The sequence below is a fragment of the Ceratotherium simum genome, chromosome 10 (assembly GCF_057802395.1).
Source record: "Ceratotherium simum simum isolate JZ-2026a chromosome 10, ASM5780239v1, whole genome shotgun sequence".
Taxonomy (NCBI): Eukaryota; Metazoa; Chordata; class Mammalia; order Perissodactyla; family Rhinocerotidae; genus Ceratotherium; species Ceratotherium simum.
This window is the reverse complement of record NC_141909.1, coordinates 249,182-276,371: the sequence shown is the minus strand read 5'-3', so window position 1 is coordinate 276,371 and position 27,190 is coordinate 249,182. Positions and strand designations below refer to the sequence as shown.

Genomic DNA, 27,190 nt, shown 5'->3' with positions numbered 1-27,190 from the left:
CTCGAGCTGACAAGCAAGTCCTCACGTAGGGGACCTACCACAATCCAAACCCTTCCAGACACGGGTGACACGGAGGCCCCTTCCACGGAGTCACCCCATGCAAACACATGGAGAGAAACGCATGAGAGACGTCTCCCCGGCCAGGCCTGGCCCTCATCCCACACACCGGCTGGAGCACCCAGGGCCGTGCAGACGCGTCCACCTACTCCAGCTGGCGTGGAACATCTGGGCCTGAGGCCTGCATTTATGTCAAAAGGATTTCAGAAATTAGAGAGCAAAGTAGATGTTAGGAGAGAAATGTTACTTGTGTTGTCTCATAACTTCAAAGTCAGTGTTTTCTAGTCAACAACTTGGTTTTTATTAAAACCTCTGAGAAACTCAAGTCTTCCCAAACCACAGTCTTCCTCTACTCAGATTTGAGCCCCAACAGCTTCCACCCCACACCGTGGAGCCCAGGGTCTGACCCGGTCTAGTCACTTCCACACACAGCAGTACTGTTTTCTGAGCCATCTGCGTCTCGGCGTCGCAGGAGGACTCCCCAGGCATCACCCACTGCTCCCGAATTCCAGACCGGAGGGTGCACCCGTCAGCTCGGGAACGGGAACGTTCTTGGTAGGAACGACGGGATTTGAGATTCTGTAATTACACCCTCGACACTAGGCGAGGAGCCAGCTCCTCCTCACTTAGCTCTGGAAAGCGGTGATTTTACTGTCTAACAAACAAAAGAAGAAAAATGTCCCCATAATACCACTACCCAGAAAAAATAACCACATTGACATTATGTCCACATATTCCAGACCATTTTTGGAGCAATCCCAACTTTTTAAACAAAAGGAATCTTCCTATGAACACAGCTTTGTAACTTGGCTTTTTCACTGAACAGACAAAACCCAACTCGGAGGAACGTAAGAACCCAAATGGCCCAGAGAGAGACAAGACGGGCTGGAAATTCGGGGTGGGGGTCCGAGCCAGGGCCCTGGGGTCGCCCTTCCCACCAGACAGCAACACGCATGACAAGAGGAAGCAGGAGGGGAGGGGCCTCGGGCGGACAGGGCGGGTCCTGACGGCTGCGGGGTCAGCACAGCCTCCGCTAGAGCCTCCAGTGGGATGAGAGTCCTCCACACACGTGCGGGAGAGGTAGGCCTTCTCGTCCCCACAGCAGTCACTTTCCGGACAAAAGGAGACGGAAACGCGGACACTCATGTAATGTTCCTGCAAACGCCTGGACCACCAGACACTGAGAGCTCCTCCTCGGCACTCTCGACAAACGCCTGTGCAGTCCTGGGCGGGCAGCTGGGGCTGCCCCCAACCCTGCATCCCCACTTCATGGGGCCTTTTAGTTAAATCAACAGTAAACACATTATGAGTTGCCATTTAAATGACTGAAAAATCATAGCTCTAAAAAGTTAATGTGAGGAGCTGGCCCAGTGGCATAGTGGTTAAGTTCGAGCATTCCATTTTGGCAGCCCGGAGTTTGTGGGTTCAAATCCTGGCACGAACCTACACATCGCTCATCAAGCCATGCTGTGGCAGGCGTCTCACATACAAAAATAGAGGAAGATGGGCACAGATGTTAGCTCAGGGCCCATCTTCCTCAGCAAAAAAAAAAAAAAAAAAAAAAAAAAATGTTAAATGTGGAGGAAGCTCACTCTCAGCATCAGGAAGGTGCTTTTCATACAAGGACAGAAACTTCACCCCAAATCACATTCCTGGAGACAGGACAAGGCCAGGAGAAAACCTTCTTCTCTCAAATGTGTCCGATCCAAGGAGGCCTTACAAGGAACCTGCAACACATGCCACCTCTGCACCTCCACACACCCAAGTCAAAAACAGAGGAGAAGGAGAGGAAGGTATGAGGGGCTTTTCCTAAGATACACGCTCCAGGATCAGCAGAAACCCCGCAGACACAAGTCAGTGCCGGCCCGGGGAGCATGGTCGGAGCCTGGTGGGATCAGGAGGAAGGACATGTGTGTCCCCTCCTCTTTCTCAAATGTCCCATCTACACTGGGGCTCAGTTGGAAGACAGACAATGCTTGGCAGAAGCAGTGGGCTCCGGGCTGGCCCCGTGGTTTAGCGGTTAAGTGTGTGCGCTCCGCTACTGGCGGCCCAGGTTTGGATCCCGGGTGCGCACCAACGCACCGCTTGTCCAGCCATGCTGAGGCCGTGTCCCACATACAGCAACTAGAAGGATGTGCAACTATGACATACAACTATCTACTGGGGCTTTGGGGAAGAAAAGGAGGATTGGCAATAGATGTTAGCTCAGAGCCGGTCTTCCTCAGCAAAAAGAGGAGGATTAGCATGGATGTTAGCTCAGGGCTGATCTTCCTCACAAAAAAATTAAAAAAAAAAAAAAAAGAAGCAGTGGGCTCCAACTGATGCCCCTAGAGGCTGTTGGGGGCTCCCGCTGGAGCGCCGCATCCCCCAGACTGGGCGCAAGGCCCCGTGGCACTGACCAGCCACTTGCCAGGCCACGGAGCCCTATGGCTCTCTGGAGCTCAGACATCAGACATGGGTTCTTTATCCTCCACAGTGACTTTGCCAAATGAATGGTCACATCTCAAGGGTAAGCTGAGCCTGGAGGAAACTGGGGAGACACGAGACCCTGCTCCGGAAGTCAGCCTCTCCACACGGTGAGCAGGGAGCAGCTGCTTCCTCGGAGGCAACGACTCAACTCCAGGGTGTGGTGGGCTGACGACTGCCCAAGTTGGTGGCCTGGTCCACTGGCACTCCCCCACCTGTCACTCAGGCTTGTCCACTTCCTTCCACCCTCGCAGCCGCCATCTGAGTCTGGCAGAGGCCTCCAGGCCCGTCTTCTGCCTTGGGCTCTGCCCTTCTAGCAGAAGCCACTTAAGACTGTCAGCTGAATCTTAAAGCACCATCTTCTTCATGCAGCCTTCACACACGGCCTCCCCACCACTCTTTCCCCTGCTTTGGAATTCCCAGGAGACGTGTTCAGACAGCATTCCTTCTTTGTGTCTCTAAACCTCTCTCACACTCCCCACTTCTTTGTGTCTCTGGGGGACATTTGAAATTGACCTTCTGGTTTACCAGTTTTCCCTTCAGCTACGTGTAATCAGCTGCAAGTTCAATTCATCAACTGAGTGTTTCATTTAAATTCTTGTGTTCTTCATTTCTGGAAGTTCTGTTGGGTTCTTTCCCAAATTGGTTCAGTCATTCTTTATCATTTCTCATCCTGCTCATGTTTTTAATCTCGTCTCTTATTAAAGTCCTTCAACTTTGGGGGCCAGCCCAGTGGCACAAGCGGTTAAGTGCATGTGCTCCGCTGTGGCAGCCCGGGGTTCGCCGGTTCGGATCCCCGGCACGCACCAACGCACCGCTTGTCCAGCCATGCTGTGGCGGCATCCCATATAAAGTGGAGGAAGATGGGCACGGATGTTAGCCCAGGGCCAGTCTTCCTCAGCAAAAAGAGAGGAGGATTGGCAGATGTTAGCACAGGGCTGATCTTCCTCACAAAAAAAAAAGTCATTCAACTTTGTTAGCTGACGTTCTGCAAACTCGCAGGTCTGATTCTGCTGTTTACTGCTTCTCTTGGAGAATGCACATGATGCTTTATTTCTGGTGTTCCTTGTGTATTTTCTCCTCTAAGCTCACGTTCCTTGGAAATTTATTTAGAATATTCTGAGATCTGGGTCGACAAAGATGCTTGGATTTGCTCTGACTGGCACATCGCTGCCTCAGTGGATGTTACGAATCCAGAACTACACGAATGTACACACAGGATTGAGGTTTTTGGGCCATAGATGTGTGGATTCCAGCTGCAAACTCACTAGAGAGCCAGTTTTTCGTTTCGAATATTTAGCAGCAAGTGGAGGCAGCAGTTTTCCTTGCTAAGCTCTCTTATGGGGAGAGTTCATCTGTCTTTTGCTTTTACACTACAGGGGGAGCTTTGGGGCCACCAGCTTGGAAGGCCCATTGGTGTGAACACAGTTTCTGCCTCAATACTTAATGGCCACATACACCCATACTTGTTAAGCTCTTGGGATTATTTTGTGCAGGTTTGTCTCTTTCTTTGCTGTCAGTTTTAACTTTCTGCTTAGAGCACCTCTCTCCTTATCTGGCATGTTAGATAAGCACTCAATAAATATTCACTGAGCTAATGAATAAACTAATAAACGAAAAATAACTGAGCTTATTAAAACTGTCTGTAGGGAAAGTGTGAATCATCAGTGAAGGGGGAGAAGCTCCGACGAGTTGAGAGCGTTGCCTCAGCACACTCACCAGAGGTAACGGCTTCTGAAGACAGCGTCTTGGGCGCTTCCACCTGATTCCAGATGCGTCACAGGTGGGCAGCGTTACTACATCATGATTTTTATAGCTCTCAGCCTCCCTTTCCTGCCCCAGAAGCGCGTTTTCTAGGGCCACCGAAACCAGAAACCATCATTTCTATTTCGAAACTTGTCTGAAATATTTTGAAGACAACGGTCCCCATTTCTCAACCTCACCTAAACAGAGGTTCCCAAATACATTCCCTTCCCAGAGAGCTCCGTTCAGCAGGTCTGGGGAGAGCCCAGCCTCACAGAGACTGACTAATTCTACAGGTTTACAACCCTCGGCCTCAGACATCAACTGTTTAAACAGAGAAGGGATTTTCCTCAATTAGGCTCACAGAAATCACCCTGGAACTGACAGTAACATCTTATCCTATCGTCAACTTCCCCACCCACCCTGAAGCCAGACCTGACCCCTGACAAACTCCTCAGTCTTCCCATTTTTCTTCAACAATTATGTCAGAGAACCTGGAGAATGCATTCAAGTGAAACAAGCACCAGCCCGTGGCCCAAGAGCAGCCCTGCCAGCACTGGCGGCAACGGGGTGGACGGAGAATGGAATGCACCTCCTCTCAGGGCAGCAGAACCTGAACAGCTTTCTAGAAACTAAACTCGTTCAGTCATCAGAATGTGCTGTTCGTCCCACTCAGAAGCAGCAAGGGGCATGGATATAATTCATCTTCTCAAAGTGTTCTCAACCTCAAAAGAGCTGTTTGGATGGACCCACACAGCCCACGATTCCAGCCCAAAGGTGGAGAGGCGGGCTGCACAGGGACCCTTCGCTCCCTTCACCACTCACTGTAAACAGCTCGAGCAGGACTCCACTACCGGCTTCAGCGCTGCACCGACTACAAACCACTCACCCCACCCCCACCCCCGCTAGCGCTGCACAGGGGCGTCCTGCCACCTCACTACACGCATTTCTGGTTTCTCTCTTCCGGCGCCCTAGGTCAACTGCTGTGACTTTCGGTGCTGTCACTTCCTACCCTCGGGGTGTGGTCCTGGTCCAGGTCCAGCGCCCGGGAGCTTGTGAGAAATGCAGACTACGGCCCCACCAGAGGCGTCCGGACCCCTGTGTTTAACAGCCTTCAGTGAATCTCAGGGAAGCTGATGTGGAGAAGCACTGATGACCTCATCACACAGCACACTCCTCAGGCCTCATACCTGTGAGTGCTGCTCTTTCTTACAGGACCCCTCTCTTCCTCCAACTCCAGCAACGAGTGTGTTCTCAGTCTCCTACCTCGGTGAATGGTTGCCTCCATGCCCTTGCGGGCAGGCCTCTGGAAAGATTTAAAGGAAGGTGGTAGAAAAAGCTTTCCAAACATTTATCCTCTCGAAATCCCTGATCTGTCCTCCTTTGTTGTCGAACACACTTTGCAGCTCATCTCTAATTAGAAAGAACTCAACCGAGTCTCCAGAGGCAAACCACGGTCACACTGTGTGCCGGTCCCCTCCAGTCCAGGAGCATTCAGGGACATTAGGGCAGCACGGAGGCTCAGGCTGTCACCGCCCCGGATGCAGAGCCACGTGAATACTGCCGCTCCCACCCGAACTGAGCGACACAGAAAACACAAGACGACACGTGTGTTCAGGACACTTTCCACATGGAAGACACGTTAGGGTCAGAAAAAGCAACAGCGCCGTTACCAGAGCGACTTCTCCACAATCTTGGTCCTGAAAACCTCCTCCTGGTCCAGGTTCACGGTGCAGTAGCAGTCCCGCATCTTGTTGGGCCCTGGGTAGCTGGGCAGATTCTTGGCTTCACCTGAAAAGCAAATGTACCTATATCACCAACTCACACAGGATTGGTCAGTCCCCTCGCTCATCACAGACCCACTTCCAACATAGATTCACCTCACAGCAATGCACCTGCTGGCACCTCGTGCACTCACTCAATCCTCACAAGGCCGTGGCCTTCTGCTACCACAGTCTAAATATGAGGAGAATCCCGCTTGCGCTGAAAAGTGGGAGGTGACACACGAACCTCAACAACCAGAGGACGGGGTGGGCTCCACCGGCTGGGAATCAAGGGTTGTTTACCACACGAGTCCCTTTAATTTTTTTTAATGTTTAAATTATGGTAAGATATATATAATTAAAATTTATCATCTTAACCAGTTTTAAGTGCACAGTTAGTATATTAAACACATTCACACTGTTGTGCAACCATCCCCTCCATTCATCTCCAAAATGTTCTCATCTTCCCAAACTGAAACTCTGTCCCCAGGAAACACTCACCCCCCGACCCCCGGGCCCCAGCACCACCGTCTACTTTCTGTCTCTATGGATGTGACGGCTCTAGAGACCTCATGGGAGTGGGATCCCACAGCATTTGTCCCCTTGTGACTGGCTCATCTCACTCAGCACAGCGTCCCCACGGTCCATCCACGTTGTAGCAGGGGTCCACCTCCTTCCTCTTCAAGGCTGAATGATATTCTGCTGTGTGGATGGACCGCATGTTCCTCACCCATCCATCCCCAGATCCCTTTTTATTTTGAATTTAATTTGATAGCATTAAGTCAAAGTTGCAGCAATAATTAAGGAGAAGGACTCTTTTTTATCAACAAGAGTAAACTATGAACTCCAGCTGCTTAAAACACAAAGCAATTAGCCAGTGAGGGAAAAGTCAGAAGGAGACACCTGCTCCAGGTGACCGTCTCCCTCCCACAAGCCCCTTCTCAGCACAGCAGCCCAGGGAGCATCGAAGCATGTTTGGAGAAAAGGGAGGAAGCTCCACGCAGCCAGCATGCCGGGCCAGCCCTGCAGAAAATGCCCACGATGTCACAACTCCACACGTGACCCTGGGTCTGTCTAGAGATTGTTATCAAAGCCACACTGCGGGCCTCCTCTGCTGGAGGCTGGGAGCAGGCAGGCAGTCACGGCTCCCTCGTGCACTGTGAGTGAGCAGGGGAGACGATGCCCAGGGGAAGTGCGCTCCATGGAGGGAATGCCTCGGACATTTAGAACATCGAGGCCGTCCGTGCCTTCTGCTCCTTTTGGCTCTAGGGACACTGGCCCTGGGCGTCCGCAGGCACCAGACGCAGTCCTGGGAGAGGACAGGCCTGAGCACCCAGTGCCTCGCCAACACAGCCAGGCACACGCCCATGACACCTGTCAACACCCTTAGGGCCAAACTACCTCATTCTCGTTAAAACTGAAAAAAAAAACAACAGAAACCAAAACAAAACCAGAGCCGCAATTCGGAACTCCCTCTTCAGGGCTCAGTGCTGAAGGCCCAGCCTCAAGCCGCAGTGCAGCCACACCTTCTTGTGCAAAACCAACAAAGACACACACGTCACTCCCTTGGGGAACTGTGCTCTTGTGTAAAGATGCCAGTTTGCAAACCGGTACCTCCAAAGGGCAGAGAAGGCTCGATTTGTTTGAAGCTTTTCTTTTTTAACTTTCCATTAATGTTATTACTTGAGGACAGAGTAGAAAGCAAGTTAACAGACGTCACTCAATAAGTGGGTGGATGTTTTCTGTGCCAATAAACCTTATTTCTGATGCACCAAAGTGCTTTTAGGATTTCTAACAGCACAGTTAGAATCTGTGCTTGTGGTCATCTCCTGCACATGACCGGACATGACATCTGCTTCTCTGGGCCTCGGTTTCCCCAACCGTGAAAGTAAGAGAACACTCTGGCTCTCCAAATGTTCTGGTCGAGACTCTTCTAATTCAAAAGTTCCCAGAAATTTTCCTTTGGGAATCATCAAGAAATCGTCAATGACTATCAGTCAGTGAAGAAGAAGTAACAGACGAATGTTTCCCCACAGCCACTGTTATCCATAAGACACCTCAACGCTCCCAGGACACGCCACTGTCACATGAGTTGAGCACATGAAGACGTGGCCAGTCTGGTAAGAGGCGTGTGAACTGAGCTAAGCTTCAAGTCAGCTGTTACATGTCAAGACAGATTTTCTGAAGGCTCTGGCCTATGTGAAAGGTCATACATGCACACGAACACGCATGCAGGGAGCGTGACAGATCCATAGGCACCACGGGGAGGGACGTGGCCTGGGGGGCTTCTGAGGGAGAGTGGGGGGAGGCACAAGGAGGCGCTGCTCCCTCCGAGAGCTGACCTGAAAGGGCGGCCACAGCACAGGTGCCAAGTCCAATACGGGCCCTTGGAGTCTTCCTGCTCCATGTCTGAAACTGACCACCTCTGCAGCATTCACAAATCTTTAACCTCAAAACCAGCCTGACCTTGCTGACTTCCAGCTGACGCCTTTATGATATGAATTAGGGCTTACCATATTTCCCTTGGAATTTTTTTCCAACAAATGAGATATTTAGCTGCAAAAAAAACCTTTGTGAAAGCCTTATGGGAGATGGTCGTTGGTGGAAAATACAGAACTCGGATTTTGTTCCTGTTTATTCTCCAAAGAACCTCAGAACACGAGCAATGGTAGCTGACACTTCTCTTAGGACAGAAGAGAAAGATAAGCCTTCTCTGAACAACAGACACTTAAACATGTGTAAATGCCGCATTCTCTCCTGCTAGTATGACTGCAGTCTACGTTCCTCCCACCCACTGGCCCCCAATCTGGACTGTTATAGAAGCTTCCTGGTTGCTATGACAATGGCGACAGAGAGCCAGCTGGTGGACTGGAGCCAACATGAATAAGCCACTCAGACATGGAGGGTTGTGAGCCGCAGCCAGCACGCTGGCCTGGGCCACACCATCTGCCCGGGTCCTTACCGTGGGGACCCTGCCTGGACCAAGAGGGCCAAGAGTGAAGAGTTAGCCCGAGTCTCTGCTCGGCACCCATAGCAGAGCGGGGGTGGATGCCCCAGCTCTCAGGGGTTGTTTCTTCTCAACCACACTCAGAACAAAGTATTGTTTCTCCACGTCGGTTACTTATGTCAAAGGCTGGAGGTGCTTCCCTTCCCAACTGCATGTATGGGCCTTTCTGTCTCTCTCAGGGGAAAAGCATTTTCTTTTTTCTAGTAGGTGGAGACATTCACATGAGCAGGCAGAGCTATCCCTGGTATACAGCAGGTGCTGAATGATTTGTTGAATGAATAAATGACGACAAGGTAAAAGGAGAGTAGACTCTGGTTTCATTCTAAGAACCAAATAAGTAATCATTTCACGACTCCTCCCATTAACCACATCTCTGAAGTGTACACGAACCATACCCGTCCGTCGGCAGATTGGATGCAGACAGCAAATTTGGTACCCAACGCCATCTCTGAGCACCTAATTTACTAATAGAAGTAAAGGCAACACTTAGGAAATAGTCACATAAACAGCACTGAAACAGCAAACCCTGATTTCCAATTATAGGGATCACGCAGAGAATAAGTCGTGGTTCCGGAGCACCACTGGTAACGACGCCCGTGCATGCCCTCAGCGAACACGCCAGGAAACCCGACCCGCAGGCAGCCGGTCGCAGCTGGGCCCGGAGAGGGCAGAGCCTCGTGCGGACGCCCAGGCCTCCTTGGAGGGGCCACAGGGGGCTCTCAGTGCCACCACCAGATTCAGCCCTGATACAGAAGCTCCCACCCCGTCTGGAAGGCTCGCTGCCCTTGAGGGCCCTCTGTACCCCGAGAGGATGTCGGGGGTCTTCAGACCCTGGGCACCCTAGGAGTGGCTCTGGCGACAGCCCTCACCCATGTCACCTGCGAGGGGTCTGACCTTGTTTGCTGCCTCCAGCAGCTGCAGAGTCCGTGTGCTCTCAACAAGCGGTGGAGGGAAGGATGGAGGAACGAACAGAGCGGCCTCAGAGGGCAGGGGAGGGTGCAGGGCTCTGACACGGCCCCGTTCTTCTAGCTGCGAGCCGGCCAACGCCAACAGAAGGCCTTGGGGTGCCTTCACTCCTTCCTCCAGACGGTCAGGGTCTACCACGTCACACAGCTGTGGAACTTCGTTCTTTCCTACTTAAGAATGCGGTTTTCAACTCGACTACAGGTCAACCTGGCTAAATAACACATGAACAGGTCCTAAGCCTGGGACACTAGTCCCATAAAAGCAACCCCTCCCCAGCCCCGTGGCCTTGCGTACAGAAGCATAAGAGGTAGACTTAGCTCCTGAGGCCCCACAGACACAGGGGCCTCTGACTCACTCTGATTTACACACCTCAACGGATCCACTGATTCTGGCAGCCAGTACAGCCTACTGTAACAATATGAAAGGATCAATTTCATGGTTAAAATATTCTGACCCCTTGAACGTATTTTCGACTGCCTTGCTACTTCAGCAATTGATGTTAACAGAACAAAACTCCACAAACCAGATGGGACTGGATTTCTAAATTGTATAAACAACCTCCTCCACTGCATCCTGATTAAGAAGTCTGGAAGACGTGCTGAGCAGCCTGGACCCCCAGGGCATCGTCCCACCATGGCAGCGACTGCTCCTGGGAGGAACAGTACTACATATACTTTGGATTGCCTCCAGTTTCCAAAAAGCATAGTAACACGGTACAAGATAAAAGACAAGCATAAAATAAGGCTGTTAAAATGCAAATTAAAAGTTCGAAATACGGTAAAAGGAAGGAAAGTGACATCTCTCCAACCCCAACATGAGTGATGCAGTGATCAGTTGGCTCCAAGCTTCCTGGTAGCTGAGAGACAAATGGAAACACAGCGGAACACATAACTCTCATCCTTCATTTAAAAATGAAACACACACTCCTCCAGGAGGAAGCTGCACTGCTGAAGCCTCACACGGGAGACATGGAGTGAAGGCTGGGGCGAGTCTGCGTGGCGATTCCACAAAAGATGCCGAGACATGCTCGTGAGGCTACTTCTCATTCTGTCATCCACATCCTCTCTCCACTGCTCCGCTCGACTCAGGCTGGAGCTCCCACACTCGGGACAAACTCCAGCCAGCATGTCCACTCCTGACGCCCATCTCACAGCGGGCTCTGGAGACATCCGGTAGCCAGCAGCCCAGGGGAGGGCCCGAGGGTCCCTCACGTAGACGGGGCAGAGGCCGTGCTTCAAGGGCAGGGACGGTGGGTGGACGGACCCTCGGGAGAACTGGCCCTGCGCGCTGGGACCCCAGCCTCCAAACCTCGAGCCCCTCCCTCCTCACTGCTGATGGTGATCGGGTCCCATTTCTCCTCGGCCTCCAGCACCTAGAACAGCGTCTGCAGACGGAGAGCTTCCTATAAATGTTTGTTCCAATGAAAAGACAAGTGAGTGAGTGAATCACAGGACCCACTGGGAGGGCTCAGGAGCGCTGACCCTGCACTCAGCTCCCAGAGACACGTGCCAAATGCACAGACAGAGACGGCCACAGGCTCCTCTCTACTCCTCCCTCGAGAGGTGAGGCCAGGGGCCTGCCCTTTGCTCTGAGCTGGCCTCGGGGGGCTTGACTGACCAAGGGACTGTGGCAGCAGTGACTGCAGGACTTCCTGGGTGAGGTCAGAGCCCTGTGGCTTCCACCCTGGTCCCTGGGACTCTGCACCGGAGCCAACAGGTCACACTCCTGAAGCCACCATCAGAGGGACCGCACCCCTGACCTCCCAGCGCCCTTGCCTCGCACCACACAGGTGGACCTGCAGACTGGCCCATCCACCAGCTGCCTACCACAGCTCCACCAGGCCTCATGGCCCTGAAGGACCGCCCAGCCAAGTCCAGCCCAAACTGTGGGTCCCAAATCTATGGCCCCGAAGTCATGAGATAAAATAACATGGTAGCTCCTAAGCCTTCAAGCTGTGAGGCAGCACCTAGCGAGAACACACAATTTCTTCAGCTTCGGAAGGCTCACGGATTCCTGGATAGAGCAGCATTTCCACTCTCCTTCCACACACACTGGGGACCATTTAAATCACGCGATGAGTCTAGCAACAGAATGTCCAACAGATGTCCAGGCGTGACCTTAACAAGTGGGTCACAGCCCGAGGAAGCAGAGAGAGACATGCGGCCGGTGGGCGCCACAGGGAGACTCTCACGGCACTGCCCTCAGTGCCTTATGATTCTGACTCCACGTGCATGTATCACCGACTCGAGAATAAAGTGTGACGGATGTGCAAATGGGGCAAATGGGATGAGGGGACAGCCCAGTGTCCGGGCAGCCCCATCAACAGCTGGATGAGGGCAGCTCGGAGGGCTGTACCTACCAGAAACCACAAATCACCCTGACCGAGCCCTTCCTGAGGGCCCACTCAGTCATTCCCAGCAGCGAGGGATAGTGCCACACAGTCCTTATGACGTTTGCAATTTCAGGATCTAAGACTGTTGTCTTTAACATCCCTTAATGGACTAAGGGACCCGCGTTAATACCACTAAACAGAGCCCTTGCGTGGACGTGAAGGAGGCGGGGTTCACTGCTCTGCTGGGCAATGACAGCATTAGACCGAGAGCCGCGTTCTCACTGCGTCTGCGCACGGGCCACTCACAGGAGCTTCCTGCCACCCTCCACCCTCACTGGCCTTACATCTCACCAACTAGGCAAAAGGGCTGCTTCCCAAGATGCTTCGTTTCCATCTCTCAGGAAGTTGTAATGTTCTGAGACTGCTGGTGGAAGACCCCTTCCCACTGTCCGCCAACACTGTCGTAATAAATACACAACCTGGGACACCAGCGTCCGATGGCCCTCAGGTGCGGTGACCCCAAGCCCTGGTGCCCCTTCGGCAGGAAGAACTGTCCTCTGCCGGGAGCGGACCCTCAGCAAAGGCGACGCCCGGATGCAGGCCGTTCTCCCTACACGGCAATTTTTAAATTTTGAATTAGTTGATGCCATTTAAAAATAAAGTGATTCCACATTTTTTCTAATTCAGAAGTCTCACTCCTTTTGAAAACTCGGAAGATTCAGTCATATTGGGATACTCCTGTGGTAATGGTCGCTGGCCGGGTCGGGGTGGCCCTCGGAGGGGCACCTGCCGGGACTCGTGCATTTGGGGCCGTCCTGCCCTCACATCCGGGGTGTGCCTGGACCCGCTCAGGTCCTTCTGTGCGTCGTGACGGCCAGAACAGTCTGGATAAGAAATGCCACTCCCCAGAAGACTTAGTGAAAATCCTAGCAGAGAACAAACACCAGGAACTCTAGGATCTGCCCCAGACACACCTATGGGGGGCTGCTCCTCCCTGCCCCTGCACCCCAGTTCTGCACCCTCGTCAGCCCTGGGCCTCAGCTCCTCAGGGTGCTGGTCCCTCGGCCGAGATCAGCCTCCACCATGCGAGCAGGTCTGTCTGGTTCACCTGAACAATGGGAACTTCTGGCCAGAGGGACAGCCCTGTGGCAGCTGCGTGGGGGGGAGGAGACAACTTGGGGCAAAGGTCTGTGGTGGCTCTGCAATTACAAAATGCAGGGCTGGCACCACCAGCCTGGCTCCCCGGGGACCCTGTGCCCCCCACACCCACGTGCAGCCTTGGACTTGCATCTCCACCTGAACCCCAGTCTTCCGAACAGGGTGCACCCATGAGCATCTCCCCCTCCTCCACCTCCTGCTCCACCAGGCTGTCCCCTTCACGGCACCGGACACAAAGCTTCCTCAAGGAGCCCAGCAGCCCCAGTGCCAGCACAGTCACCACAACGGGGGGGAGCACCTTAACTTCTCTCTGCTTCACCTGACAATCAGAATCGCCAGGACAGGCGTGAGGATGGGGCAAGGAAACTGGGAAATCTAAAGAAAAGTGCAGTTTAGGCTCCCAGACTAGAAACAAGGCCTAAGACACCAAGAACGCCGACAGAAAACCACCCACTTCTCCATTTTCAGATTTATTTTGTAGACAACAGCACATCCCCAGAATCACTTACAGCTCCAGTTCTGGACTGAATCCAACCTATCCAACACCTAAAACACACAGCACGTCAGCTGCTCTGCTCTCGCACTTAGAATCTGGTCTTTTTCATCAGAAAAAAAAAAAAAAATGCATGCTCTATTCTCTTATTCTTTTCCATTAAACTAGAAATTAAAATAGTGTTCTTGGACAGTAACTCAATCTGAAATAAAAGCTGTAAAATTAAGTCAAGAAAGGGGAAAAAGAAACCATTAGTTCCTTTTAATTTTTAAAATGTTGTGTTGAATGGGTATTTTTGATTCCTTGAGAACTAAAATTTTGTGTCTGTTTATGAGACATTTTTTCACCTAACGCTGCATGTTCTAACGGCTATTCAGGCCAGAGTAGAGCAAGCAGGCTGCCAACAACACAGGCATTTACTGCTGCCACCTGAACCCTGAAGACGACACACAGGAGTGACCTCTGCTCCCACGACCCCGGCTCACAGCAGTAACCCCGGAAGGACCTGAGGAAGGTTTCCAGAAAAAGGCAAATCTGACCAGACAGTGGGAAGATGGCCTGCACAGACCTCGAGGCCGGCACCTGCTTTCACCCGAATCACGCAGGTAACCTTGTTCTCACCTAGCAACAAGTGCGGGGGGCGCAGAGCCCGTTTCGTCCTGTGCACACAGCCGAGGCCGCCGGAGTGCTGGGACCCCCAGCATGGACAGGCACGGGCTCCAGTTCTGGTCCAGGGCTCCCCGCACACCACCTTCCGGGAGAGCGGGTGCGGCGCGGAGCTGAGGAGGAGCCGGGGAGGGGCGCCCCAGGATCTCGAGAAGGCACTGAGCCTCGGTTTCCTCAGGGGTAAAACGGGGTGGCTTCTTGCTGGGAAGGAGTGCGGGAGCCCCGAGGCACTGGGCGGGTGTCTGCAGGCGGTGGTTCTCGCCCTGCAGGCTCCAGCGAAGGGAGGAGGAAACACACTCGTGTGCACACAGCTCCCGAAGTCCTGGCTAGCAGCCGGGCTGAGAGGGCGGATTCCTGTCGAGAACCAAGAGGCAACTGAACAGCGGCCCACTCACGAGCTAACAAGTCAGCTGCAGACGACACGAGACGCCCAGCCTGAAACAAAGGACTTTCTCTCAACAGCGGCAGCCAGAGCATCAGCATTCACACTGGATTCCGAGCCCCAATCCCACAGGTGACGAGGAAGGCCAGGCGATGCACAGGAGCGGGTGGTGCTCCAGGAGAAACAAGCTTCGGGGACCTGGATCTTTGGTAACGGGCAGTGGCAACACCACCGCTGCCCTCTGCCCAAAGGGAGACGCGTGTTGTCAATCTGCCATTTGGTTAGACTGACCACTATGGAGGGACAAGCAGGGGTTCCGGACCATCACCACACGGTCACATCTGTGAGAGTGAGAGAGGGAGTGTGTGTGTGTGTGTGGGTGGAGTGTGTATTTGTGAGTGTGGGTGAGTGTGTCTTTGTGAGAGCGGGTGGGTGGGTGTGAGGGTGTGTTTGTGTGCGTATGTGGGTGGGTGTGAGAGCACACTGTGCAGAGGGGCCACGCAGCACAGCCACGGCACGCTCCGGACTCTGAGCTGGTCCTCTGGCCCCACACCGCAGGCCGTGTGACCCTGGATGGGCTACTGACCTCTTGGTGCCTCAGTTTCTCTCGCTGGAAGGGGGAGTAACTCGTGACCGAGTCACCACGTGTGAGCCCTGAGAGCCAGGCTCTTGAGCATCACTGTTACCACCACACACCAGGGCAAGCAGCCACAGACTGTCATGCACACTGGCACACTCGCACCAGCCGTCAGCAGCTGTGTCCCTGCTCACACTAGGGCCGGCCCTGACTAGCCGCTGGAGTGACCTTTCCCACCTGAGCTCCCACAACACCTGTTTGTGTCTCTTCTGCAGAATTCTCTTATGTCGCCTGAAATCCAGTCTCTCCCTCTGAAAGTCAAACCCCTACAGAGGAAGAGCCTGGAGCATCCGAATTCTCCGGAGAACATGGCCTCTGACTTCCCTGTTTGGGGAAATACTCAACAGATCTGAATAAAGTTGCATATTGCAAATCCCCAAGTAAATTTTCACATGGTAAAATGTAAGCTGGTTACTAAGATTAGCGCATAAGCTTCTGAAAACAAGACACGTAAAAGAACACGTGTCTGTAGAAAAGACATGAGAAATAAAAAGCGTGACGTCCTAATCACTAAAACAGCAACTCAGGACGATGCTCTGCTCCCCCGAACTCGATGAACCGGAGGGTCTGTGCTTCCTCCCCCAGCTTGGCTCCACTGCCCCAAGCCCATGGCTCTGTTGGGCTTTGATTTCCTCATTGCACAGGAATTTCTAGCAGGTTATCAGGAAAGGGGGTGAGGGTGAGAATTTCAAGGTAGCTGAGAATGGTGACAAAAATAAAAGAAACAGAAACGGCAGGAATATTCCGAGATTTTTTTAAATGCAGGAAACTAAGGTGAGGATATAGTGGAAACTTCAGGAAGAGTGAGGACCCCTGGAAACTGTGAAGATGAGGATACGAGCTCTCCCCGGGCAAGGAGGCAACCTCCACATCGATCCCTGCACATCTGGACAGGATGTGCCAATAAGCGCAGACCACACAAAACAGAACATTCGATCTGTGGGACACCGCCAGTGCTACAGGGAATCTCAGACTGGGAACACTTCACCTCACACTCCCCAAGAACCAGGAAAAGGGCAGAACACCTGGGTCAACACCTGAGCCAACACCTGGGCCAATACCTGAGCCAACACCTGGGCCAACACCTGGGAGAACAACTGAGTCAACACCTGAGCCAAGACCTGGGAGAACACCTGGGCCAACACCTGAGCCAACACCTAGGCCAACCCCTGGGAGAACACCCGGGCCAACACCTGGGAGAACACCTGAGGTAACACCTGGGAGAACACCTGGGCCAACACCTGGGCGAACACTTGGGCCAACACCTGGGCCAAGACCTGGGAGAACCCTTGGGCCGACACCTGAGCCAATGTCTGGCAGTGGGCGCCAGTCCCACACAGCCACACCCTACCTGCCTTTCCTCCTAGAGAGGTATTATACATTTGCTTGTGTGTGCGTGTGTGTGTGTACATGTGTGTGTCTTGATTTCTGCTTTTTTAAAAATGGCTTTATTGAAATAAGATCAGCATACTGTAAAATTCACTCATTTAATGTGTACAATCCAATGTTTTTAGTATATTCACAGGGTTGTGCAACAATCACCACAGTGTTAGGACACTTTCATCCCCCCTAAAAGAAACCTGGACCTGTTAACTGTCACGTCCCCTTCCCTCTCACCTGGGCCCTGGCAACCACTAGTCTACTTTCTCTCTACGTAGATTTTTGGATACTTCATACAAGTAGAATCATATAATACGTGGCCTTCTGAGGCTGACATTTCACTCGGCATAACGTTTTCAAGGTTCGTCACCACTGTAGCATGTGTTAGGACTTTGTTCCTTTTCATGGCTGAATAATATTCAACCACATGGATGTACCATGATCTGTTTCTCCATTCTTCTGTTGATGGACATTTGGGTTGTTTCTAGCTTTTGGCTATTGTGAATAATGCTGCCATGATGTTTGTGCACAAGTTTTGTGTGAACACATGTTTTGAATTCTCTTGGTTATATTTGTGGGAGTGGAATTCCTGGTCATGTGGTAACTCTGTGTTTAACTGCCTGAGGAACTTCCAAACCATTTTCCACAGCAGCTACGCCATTTTGCATTCCCACCAGCAGCGTACGGGTTCCAATTTCTCCACATCCTCGCTGACAATTACTATTGTCTGTCTTTTCAATCATACATTTGTTTTGAGTCAGAAATACCTGTTTTCAATCTTTTCTGTTTTATGATGGCAAAATGGGGGGATGATTGTGGCAACAGATTTAGTAAGACAGACATTTCCGTGCGCCTGGCCAGGCAGATAAAGAAACTGTCTCCGAGGAGGAGGGACGGAGCTCCTCCTGCACAGTGGCAGGTCTGGGACGTGTCACTTGGGTTTCACGTCCCATTTCCGACCAGGAGAGCAAGCTCCTTGGCCCCCAATCCAGCACGAGCGATTCTGGGTGTGCACTGCCCAAGTTCAAGCCCTGACCTTGAAAACACAAAGAGAAAACACCTCCCACAGGAGAGCTGGACAGGACAGCAGGCGGGCTGATCTGCAAGTCAGGGTCAGAGCCTCGGTGGACAGTGGATAGAGTGGAAACATCCTATCTTTACAGCTTTCCTTTAAAAATGTTATGCGTATGTAATTTTTTGCTGTTATTGTTCAGTAGCACTAGTAACGCACGGCAGAAATCTCAACTGAGGAGACGGGATTAAACTCCAGGAGCCTCTCCAGAAAGAGCGTTTTACTGACTCCCATTTCTTAGTTCTTTGAGCAAGCATCATAAATTTAAATAAGGGCCTCACTGATATTTCTTGGTTTGTCAATTTAAAATGCTCTGTCGACTCCTGGCATGAAAGAGGAAGAACTTAGGGCCACATGCAACGCCTCCTCCCCTCCGTCCCCCACTGTTGTTGCACTATTTCTATGTTGTCAAGTCTTTCACGTTTCACCCTGCTCTGCACCTACAGCTGTCTTATGCGTTCCCTTCATAAGCTGATTCTCACTATTCTAACCCCACAGGCCCTCCAAGCACCGAGGTTCCATGTGGCTGCTGCACATCACATCCAGACACGGTGGCTTCTGTCATGGTGTCACCTATGCTTCACTCCTTTTCCCTTTGGCCTGAGCACCTCCTGAGGCCACTTTGTCTGGGGGTGAGGAGGATGATCTTTACCTGTCCAGGTATCCATAAAGATGGACAAAGTATAAATCCAGGATTCAAACGCCATTTCCCTCAGATCTTTCAAGGCATTGGTCCATTTGTAAGAGCTCTTTAAAAGTATTAAATGGTCCAGATTTCAATTCCATCCTGCAGACTCCTTCACAGGCAACATGCCCCCAGTTTCTCTCTTGGAGATTTTAGGGGCAAATACAAGCTAATATATTACATAATGGCAGCATACACTAGTCTAACTGCTGCTTTTTAAAACTGGTATCACTGAAGACCACACCTGAGGAGACTGTCAGTGCATTGAGAACTTCCTCCTCTTTCAGGGCTGCATAGTTTTCCACTGAGTGAACACAAGTTTACTTAACCCTCCCTAAGGATGGGCACTTTGGTTATTTTCAGTCTTTTGCTAGTACCAAGAATGAAGCAGTAAATAACCTTGCATAGATCCCATTTCTGTATGATAAACAATAAATTCCTAGAATTAGAATTTCTGGCACAAAGGGTCATTGGTAATTTTCATAGAAATTTATCATATTGCCAAACAGCTCTCCACAGGAGCAATTTAATTCCCACTACCGCATTTGAAAATGCTGTGTTCCCATGTCATTGCTAGTACCACATTGTCAAAACTGTGGATCTTGACAACCTAGTGGTGAGCAATGGTGTGCGTGTTGTCTGCACTCCATTTACTATGAAGAGCTCTTGCAAAGGATCTCATTCCTTTCCATTTATTCAGGAGTTAAGGCCACTCCCAGGTCATCTGCACATTTTCTCTCCTGCTCCCCATTCTCAGTCCTCTGTAAGATGAGGTCCCCACAACCCAGCCCTGAGGGAGGCCAGGCACGCACCACTCTGAAGGAATCCATAAGAACAAAGTTTAGGGGAGCTGAAATCATCTCTGCTGTTGAATTCTGATTTTTCCAACTGTGTCTGGATCCACCGCTTCTGACTAACTCTAAAACACCCAGCAGTGTGTGGACGGGGCCCCTAGCAGCCCAGACGCTGCCGGGGGTCTGCCACCTCCCAGAGTTCCACCTGGTGGAGGCCGAGGGCCCGACTGAGGCCGGCTTCACCCCCACAGTGCAGGCTTCTGGATTCTAACAGCAAAATATTCTTCAAGGTCTGCATTAGCGTCATTTTGGAGCCAAGGAAGGAAGACAAGCTGGAAAAGATTGCATCCCGGAGAGTTATATGCGTGTTGCTGCCGTGAGCCCACTGACAGGTCTTGAGGCACAAAATGAGGCACCTGACCTGGCCAAGGATGCCGTCCCATCTGCAGTGGAAAGGGTCTTCTCCAAGATCTAGGTTTATTTTTCAGAAACAGTCAACATCTGACTTCGCCCGCTCTTTTCTACCCTGTACTGTACATTTTGGCGCTATTTTTGCTTTTCTTTCTTTTTTCCACACTATTCTATGAAAGATTCTTGACTTGAACTTGAGAAAGAAAATTTCTTAGATGTTAACAAAAGATTAGAAAAGCCATTTTCTTCCTTATAAAATCAGAGCCTGCCATTAATACATTGAGTGCAAAACAGAAGTTCTGGAAAGAATTTCAAATGGGCGAGGTTCCTTCCTTCGTCGTGTCTGACCTGCGGGGGAAGCGGCCTGGACGCCTTCAGACACCTGAGGCACATCCCAGGTCCGGGACCAACACAAGACCCACACGGAATTAGACCCGCATATATTCTGGGTCGAGGGGCTCTGAGAGGCCTCTGACCAAAGCTGGAACCTTTCACACATAATCCATCATCTCTGCAGTCGGCTGCATGAACAACAGGCCCAGTTCTTCAGTGGCTTGTATTGTGTGGTCGGGCCACCTCCAACTCTCCCTGGGGTCTCCCCACGAATGAAGGCAGCTGTGACATGGCCAACTTAACACAGGCAATGTGCTCACGTGACTTCACACGTAGGTTAAGTGTAACATCCGTAGGGGTGCACATGTGTGACACGCCTGTTACCCTGCACACGTGGCACCTGTGGGGGTGCACGTGTGTGATATGCCTGTTACTGTGCACACATGGCATCTGTGGGGGTGCATGTGTGTGATATGCATGTTACTGTGCACACGTGACATCTGTGGGAGTACCTGTGTGTGACACGCCTGTTACCATGCACATGTGGGCAGGTGTGGCCTCTGTGGGAATGCACATGTGTGACACGCCTGTTACCAGGCACATGTGGCCTCTGTGGGAATGCACGTGTGTGACATGCCTGTTACTGTGCACACGTGGCATCTGTGGGGGTGCACTGTGTAACACGCCCCTTACCATACTCACTGCATCTGTGGGGGTGCATGTGTGTAACGCACCTGTTCCCATGCACATCTGGGTAGGTGTGGCACCTGTGGGGGTGCACATATGTGATACTCCTGTTACCGTGCACACGTGGCATCTGTGGGGTGCACTGTGTGACATGCCTGTGACTGCACCTCTGTAAGGAAGGCTGGCATTTACCGAAACCCTAGCAACACTGACTTTCATCTGCAAGAAGCAGAGAGGCTGCTCCCTCACAAGAAGCCAACAGAATCTAAGATCCTTCTCCTCCTCCTCACTCTCAGTAGCCAGAGGGAGGGGTGGTCAGGGAAGACGGTGGGAGGGAATGTGGCTGATGACAAACAAGAGGGACCCAGTCACCATGAGGCTGGCCATGCCCAGGGGGTGGGGGGCTGGAAGCAGCCACTGAGCAAGGTGCCAGTGACCTCCAGAGCTTGGGACAGCCACCCTCCTTGCAGCCCGAGTCACCCAGAGCTGGCTAACTCCTCTTCTCCAACAACCAACAGGAACAGTGAGATGGAGAGAAACAAGCGGTGGCTCCAGAGGTCTGAGGACAAAGGCAGCACAGAGACGGTGACGTCACAAGACAACGGGAGAAGATACCTGAAACCACGTGTTTGGTAAGTCTTCTTGTCTCCAAACCATATACAGAGCCCTACAAATCAACAACTAAACGACAAGCAACTCCATGTAAAAATGGGCAAGGGACCTGATGGACATTTCTCCAAAGACATACAGACAGCCAACAAGCCCATGAAAAGATGCTCAACACCATGTGTGGAAATGCAAGTCACACCAGTGAGACACCACTGCACACCTCAAGGACAGCTGGAACTTTTTTGTGTGTGTGTGAGGAAGATCAGCCCTGAGCTAACATCCGATGCCAATCCTCCTCTTTTTGCTGAGGAAGACTGGCCCTGGGCTAACATCCATGCCCATCTTCCTCCACTTTATATGGGGCGCCGCCACAGCATGGCTTGACAAGTGGTACGTCAGTCTTCGCCCAGGATCCACACCTGCGAACCCTGGGCCGCCACAGCCGAGCACATGCACTTAACCACTACACCACTGGGCCAGCCCCGGAACGTCTTTCTAAAAAGAAAATAACAAGTGTTGGTGAAGATGTTGGTGAGGAGAACTGGGGACGCCAGAACACTACTGGTGGGGATGTAGAACGGTGCAGCCGCCCCGGAAAGCAGCATGGCGGTTCCTCACAACCTAACACAGAGCCACCACCTGACCCAGCAATCCCACTCCAGGGACGGACTGAAAGAAACCGAAAACAGGTTTCAAACAAAACTGTGTACATGCACGGTCCTGACAGCGCCACGCACAGGAGCCAGAGAGCAGACGCAGCCGTGTCCGAGCACACGTGAATGTGTCTGTCGTGAGTGGGGCCCAGGGTCAGTGACGAGCAAGGGTTCCTTAGGGAGCTCGGAGCGTCCTTCTAGGTGATTAAAAGGTTTCAAAACCAGAGAGAGGTGGTGGTCACACAACATGTGAATTCACTGAATGCCACTGGATCGTACACTTTAAAATGGCTAAAATGGTGAATTTATGTTACATGCACTTTACCACCATTTTAAAAAAAGGAAAGATGGTTAGCAGGGCCCTGGCAGGGGCGACGGTTGTTCAGTGACCATCTACAGTGCCACACTCCACCCGGGAGCCTTCTCTGGAGCAAGAAAGGGCATCAACAAAGAGTTTCTCTGGGTTTCACATTTCATTTTATTTTTTTTTATTTTTACTTTCTGTTGGGGTATATAACATGCACTTGGAAAACACAACTTGATGAATTTAATGTGTACACAGCAGTGTGTTTGGTTTGGATCTGCACCCAAACCAAGATGCAGAATACTCCAGCACTCCGGAACATTCTCACACCCCTTCCCAGATCAATAACCTGCTCCCCACCCAGAGCTCAGCACTCTTTAGAATTCTACGACATCCAGTAATTTTGCCTCCTCTGTACCTCGTGAACACAGGGCCAGATCCATTAATGCATAGGGGTTGCAGTGATGTTCCAATTCCAGTTTCCACTTTAACTCACCAGCTGAGTGATTTCACGAGAAGCTCACCCCTCGTCTGCCATTTATTTAGTGACCACTAGTGAAGTTCACGTAGAAAGTCAGCATTAATGCTTGATTATTCCTCCTATTTACCAGGTTTTCAAACAACTAATTAGCTCCCTGTCATCCTCAGAAGGTGAGTGATTTGGGTTTTTGTAATTTTTTTTGCAATTATTATCTTTTATTGAGATATAATTTACATATCATAAAATTCAACCTTTTAAAATGTACACTTCGGTAGGTTTTAGGATATTCACAGAGTTGTGCAAACACCACCACTAATTCCAAAAGATTTTCATCTCCTGAGAAGAAAGCCAGTCAGTGGTACTCACTCCCGTCCCCATCCCGGTCAACCGCTAACCCACTCCCTCTCCACGGTCTGCCTCTCCTGGGGTTCTCCTACAGACGGAGTCACATACTGAGGGGCCTTTCATCTGGCTTCTCTCATGTAGCGTCCTGTCGTCAAGAGCGTCTACGCTGTGGCCTGTCTCGGTACAGCGTGTTTTAAAGGGTAGGCTCAGTGTCACATGACTCACGCACGTCTGCTCCTGCACCAGGCACTCGGGAGAAACACCAGACAAAACCACACAACCTGGTCGGGCCCGCCGGCCAGACTCTCTAGGCCTCAGTTTCCCCACCTGTAAAGTGAGAGGCTGGTCATCGGGACAAGCAGCTCCCCACATCCGTGGTCCATGGCCATCCCGGGCCCACCTGGACCCGCTGCTCAGAAAACAGAGCCCGTGTCTGCTCACGTCTGTGCATCGCCGTCCCAGGCCTGCTCCCATGACCACCTTCCCACAGCGGTCCTGACCCTCCGAGGCTCTGAATCGCCCAGGTCAGAGCGCCTCCTCATGGCCTCACGAACCCTCCCTGAGGCACCGTCAGCTGGGGGCTGGACACACGGGCTGTGCAGGCGTTCAAGCTTTCTGACCCGCCCCCCTCCACCACTCAATCGGGACCTGGAACAGCCTCCTCACCCTCTCTAGGAAGAACTGCCCTTCCCAGCAAAATCGGTTCTGGCAAAACTCCCTCCTCCCCTGACAACCTCCATCCGTCCACTCTGAAGACTTGGCACACCGCTGACGCGCACAGGGCACCCATCACCTTTACACCATCCTTCCCTCTGCACCCTCAAAAGCACTCTGTTACCCCCCATATCAGCGCTCCCTCTCGGTCGGACATGCAGAGCCCCGCGCTGATGCCTGTCTGCATGTCCCGGCTCATCTCCAAGCACCTGCTTCACTTCAGGGCCCCACGCTCCGGCCACACCATCCGTTTGCCAACATCTGTGCCTTCTCCTTTTGCCTACAGGCCAGGCTGCCCTTCACCAGCCACGTCCTCCTCCACATCCTGAACATCCGCACCCTCCTCGCCCCTCAAAGCCACGCCTCCACGTCCGTCTCCAGCTCCCATGGCATTTCCCCATTTCACTGAGGTGACCTTTAGGATCCCACACCGAACTTGTGTTTTTGTGTGTGCGGCCCCTCCCCCTGCTGGGAGCCAAGGCCAGGCCTTGCACACTGTGTCACCCGCCTGCTTCCAGGGCGCTCTCAGCAAACACATGTGGAGCAGAGGAACGTCCTTGGAGCTACCTGAGAACCACCTGGGGGCCAACCTGCCAAGGCAACCTCAAACGCACCACTCATCCGTCCTCCGTTAGCCGAGCAATAACACACCCTGCCCACCACACCACTGCGGTGCAAAGTCAGGTCACAGGTGTGAGCGCATTTTGAAAGTGGAAAGCACCACAAGCAGTCAGTCCTGTGACCCCGTCCAGGGCTCCATATTTTCACCACAGGCTTCTCTGCGGGAGCCAGCACCTGAAGACTTGTCACACAGAGAACTTCAGGAAGAGTCGGGCCTGGCGGGCACCTGCGTCCTGCACCAGTGATGCCTGGGGTCCCCGTGGCTGGGGCCTGGGGCTGGAACAGACACTTACAGGAGCCCCAGGGCCCTGCCCTGAGGACCGGTGGGTTAAGGTGCATGTACAGTGTGGACACTGCCCTTGGGGACTGCAGACACGGCACAGAAAGGCTTGGCAAGACCTGGCTAGCCCTGGCTGGAAGCCAAGGCTTCACAGAAGATGTGAGGTTGGGGTGACCCTGTTGCGGGGGATGAGGAAGATGCAGGAGGGCCAGGAGAGGTGGAGGCTGGCTTAGATCTAGAGGAGCCATGAAACCTGTGGAATGTTCCAGAATACAGGCTTCCTCGTGCCTGAGGCCAGCAAGGAGAGCAAGGCAGTTGGAAGGCTCACAGTGGAGGAGGCAGCACCTAGGGAGGGATTTAAAGAATGAGGTAATAAAATCTTTGAAATTATTTCTAAAGGGCTGTGGGTTGTTCCCTGAGCTGTGACCCGGATGTGCCAGAGTAGAAAAGCTCCATATAGCGTCTCCCAGTGCAAGGCAGACCCAGCGCCAGGACCCCAGACCGCCCGGCATGTAGGACCCAGCGCATCCGGTGTGACTCACGCCTCAGCCCAGCACTAAGGCAGTGGGACCCGCCCAGCCCTGGGTTCCAGACCTGGCACCAACTGCAGAGTCGCCCCCAGCGCCCTCAGGGCTCCAGCATCTCACACAGGAAGTCGGGGTCTCTCCACTTAGCTCCAGAGCTGTTTAAGACTCCACAATGTAACACCACCATTGGTGGAATCAGGCAGAACACTGCCCGGGTCACAGGCGGCCGCGTAGGAAGAACTGTGGCCATGGAATGAGACCAACTGACACCTCAACTCAGGATGCTTTTAAAATTTTGCTGAGATGAGGAAGAAACTGAAAAGTGATGACAGAACTTGCAGATCAACTCTGCCTTCCTCTCCCCTCTCGGGCGGTCGTGTGGGGCAACGAGCGGGGGCCTCTGTGCCCCTGGTCTGCCCTCCCCTCTCGCCCCTTAGGAGGTGCGTCCAGCCCCCTCATCTTTAAAAACCAAGAGCCGGGGGCTCCCTTCTCCCAGCAGGGACGCGAGGAGTGAGCAGACGAGTCAGAAGGCCCACGAGGCTCACGGTGACCCCACAGGCCTCACCAGACACAGGCACCACCTCAGCCCGCCTGCAGCTCCATTTCACAGACGAGAACTGAGGCCCCATTGCCGGCGGTGGAGGCAGAAGCAGGATGCGAACTCAGGGTCGTCCGCGCCCTTGGCATGCTGCAGGCGGTACCCTGGTCAGGACGTCGTGTGCCTTTCCAGGACAGGCCGATCTGGCCCCTGCAGCAGCCACACTCTGAAATGAACCTGAGCCCGGAGGGCCCTGCGGGCACAAAGACACTCACTTCCTCGTGGAAATGGACTGCGATTCCCAGAGGCTTCCTGCCACGGCGTCCGCTTCCTCTGAAAGCGCCAGGGCCACAGCGACCCAGCAGGCCAGTGGCGGCCACCCTCCTCTGGCCCTCACACCTGCTGCCCTCCGAGCCCAAGCAGCATGCCGACTCCTCTCCTCTCCCCCGAGAGAGCCACACCTGTTGTCCTCTCAGGGTCCGGGAGGCCCAGAATCCCTCTGAGTGACCAGAGTCGAGATCACACAAAACAAGTGAATGGCCAAAGGTAAGCCTGTGGACTGACCACTCCCACAGAAGGCGCATGTCGAGCTGGGCTCTCAAGGCCCAGAGCAGGGAGCATAGTCGGGCCCACACCACAGCTCTGGCTCCCATGTCCTCACCCTTCAGAGCCAGGGCAGCGCCAAGTCCTCTGAGGCAGCACACTGGCACAGAAGTCACCGCTGTGGTGACCTGGCAGCTTTACCAGCTCTCTGACACGACAGGATGAAGGGCCCTCAGGACCCTCCACAGGACATGTGCCTGTTGCCTGGCGCCTACTGGACTGCGGGTCTGAGTGGACACTCTGGAAGCAGCCTTGGCCAGCACCCTCCTCCAGGGACGTTCTTGTCCAATTAAAGTTCGAGGATGAAGGATGAGGCTCAAAGGCACCAACAAAGGCCCGAGAGTTCCTGGAGCACCCGGGTCTCTTCCAGAAACTTCATGGGGAACTGCAGGCTGGCTCGTGCACACAGAACCACGCCCCGGAGAGAGCGCCTGCCACGGAGGCAGGCTCCACACCTGGGCCACCTGCCACATGAGCCAGGCC

At 52.7% G+C, this 27,190-nt stretch overlaps 1 protein-coding gene across 4 annotated transcripts in view; it reads right to left on the bottom strand.

Annotated features, from left to right (window-relative positions):
• The window catches only part of RASA3 (RAS p21 protein activator 3), a 140,173-nt gene that overhangs the window by 88,049 nt on the left and 24,934 nt on the right, over positions 1-27,190 (bottom strand). Inside the window, exons 1-2 of one of the 4 annotated variants that reach the window (XM_014781884.2) lie at positions 14,607-14,768; positions 5,940-6,057 (exon numbers count right to left, since the gene is read on the bottom strand). The exons of 1 other annotated variant lie outside the window; for it this stretch is intronic. In XM_014781884.2, the coding sequence (XP_014637370.1) occupies positions 5,940-6,016 (77 nt within the window). In that variant the 5' untranslated portion in view covers positions 6,017-6,057; positions 14,607-14,768. Of the gene's footprint in view, positions 1-5,456; positions 5,573-5,939; positions 6,058-14,606; positions 14,769-27,190 lie in introns of those variants that run through there. 2 more of the 4 variants (XM_087435789.1, XM_087435788.1) reach the window with 2 other exon arrangements.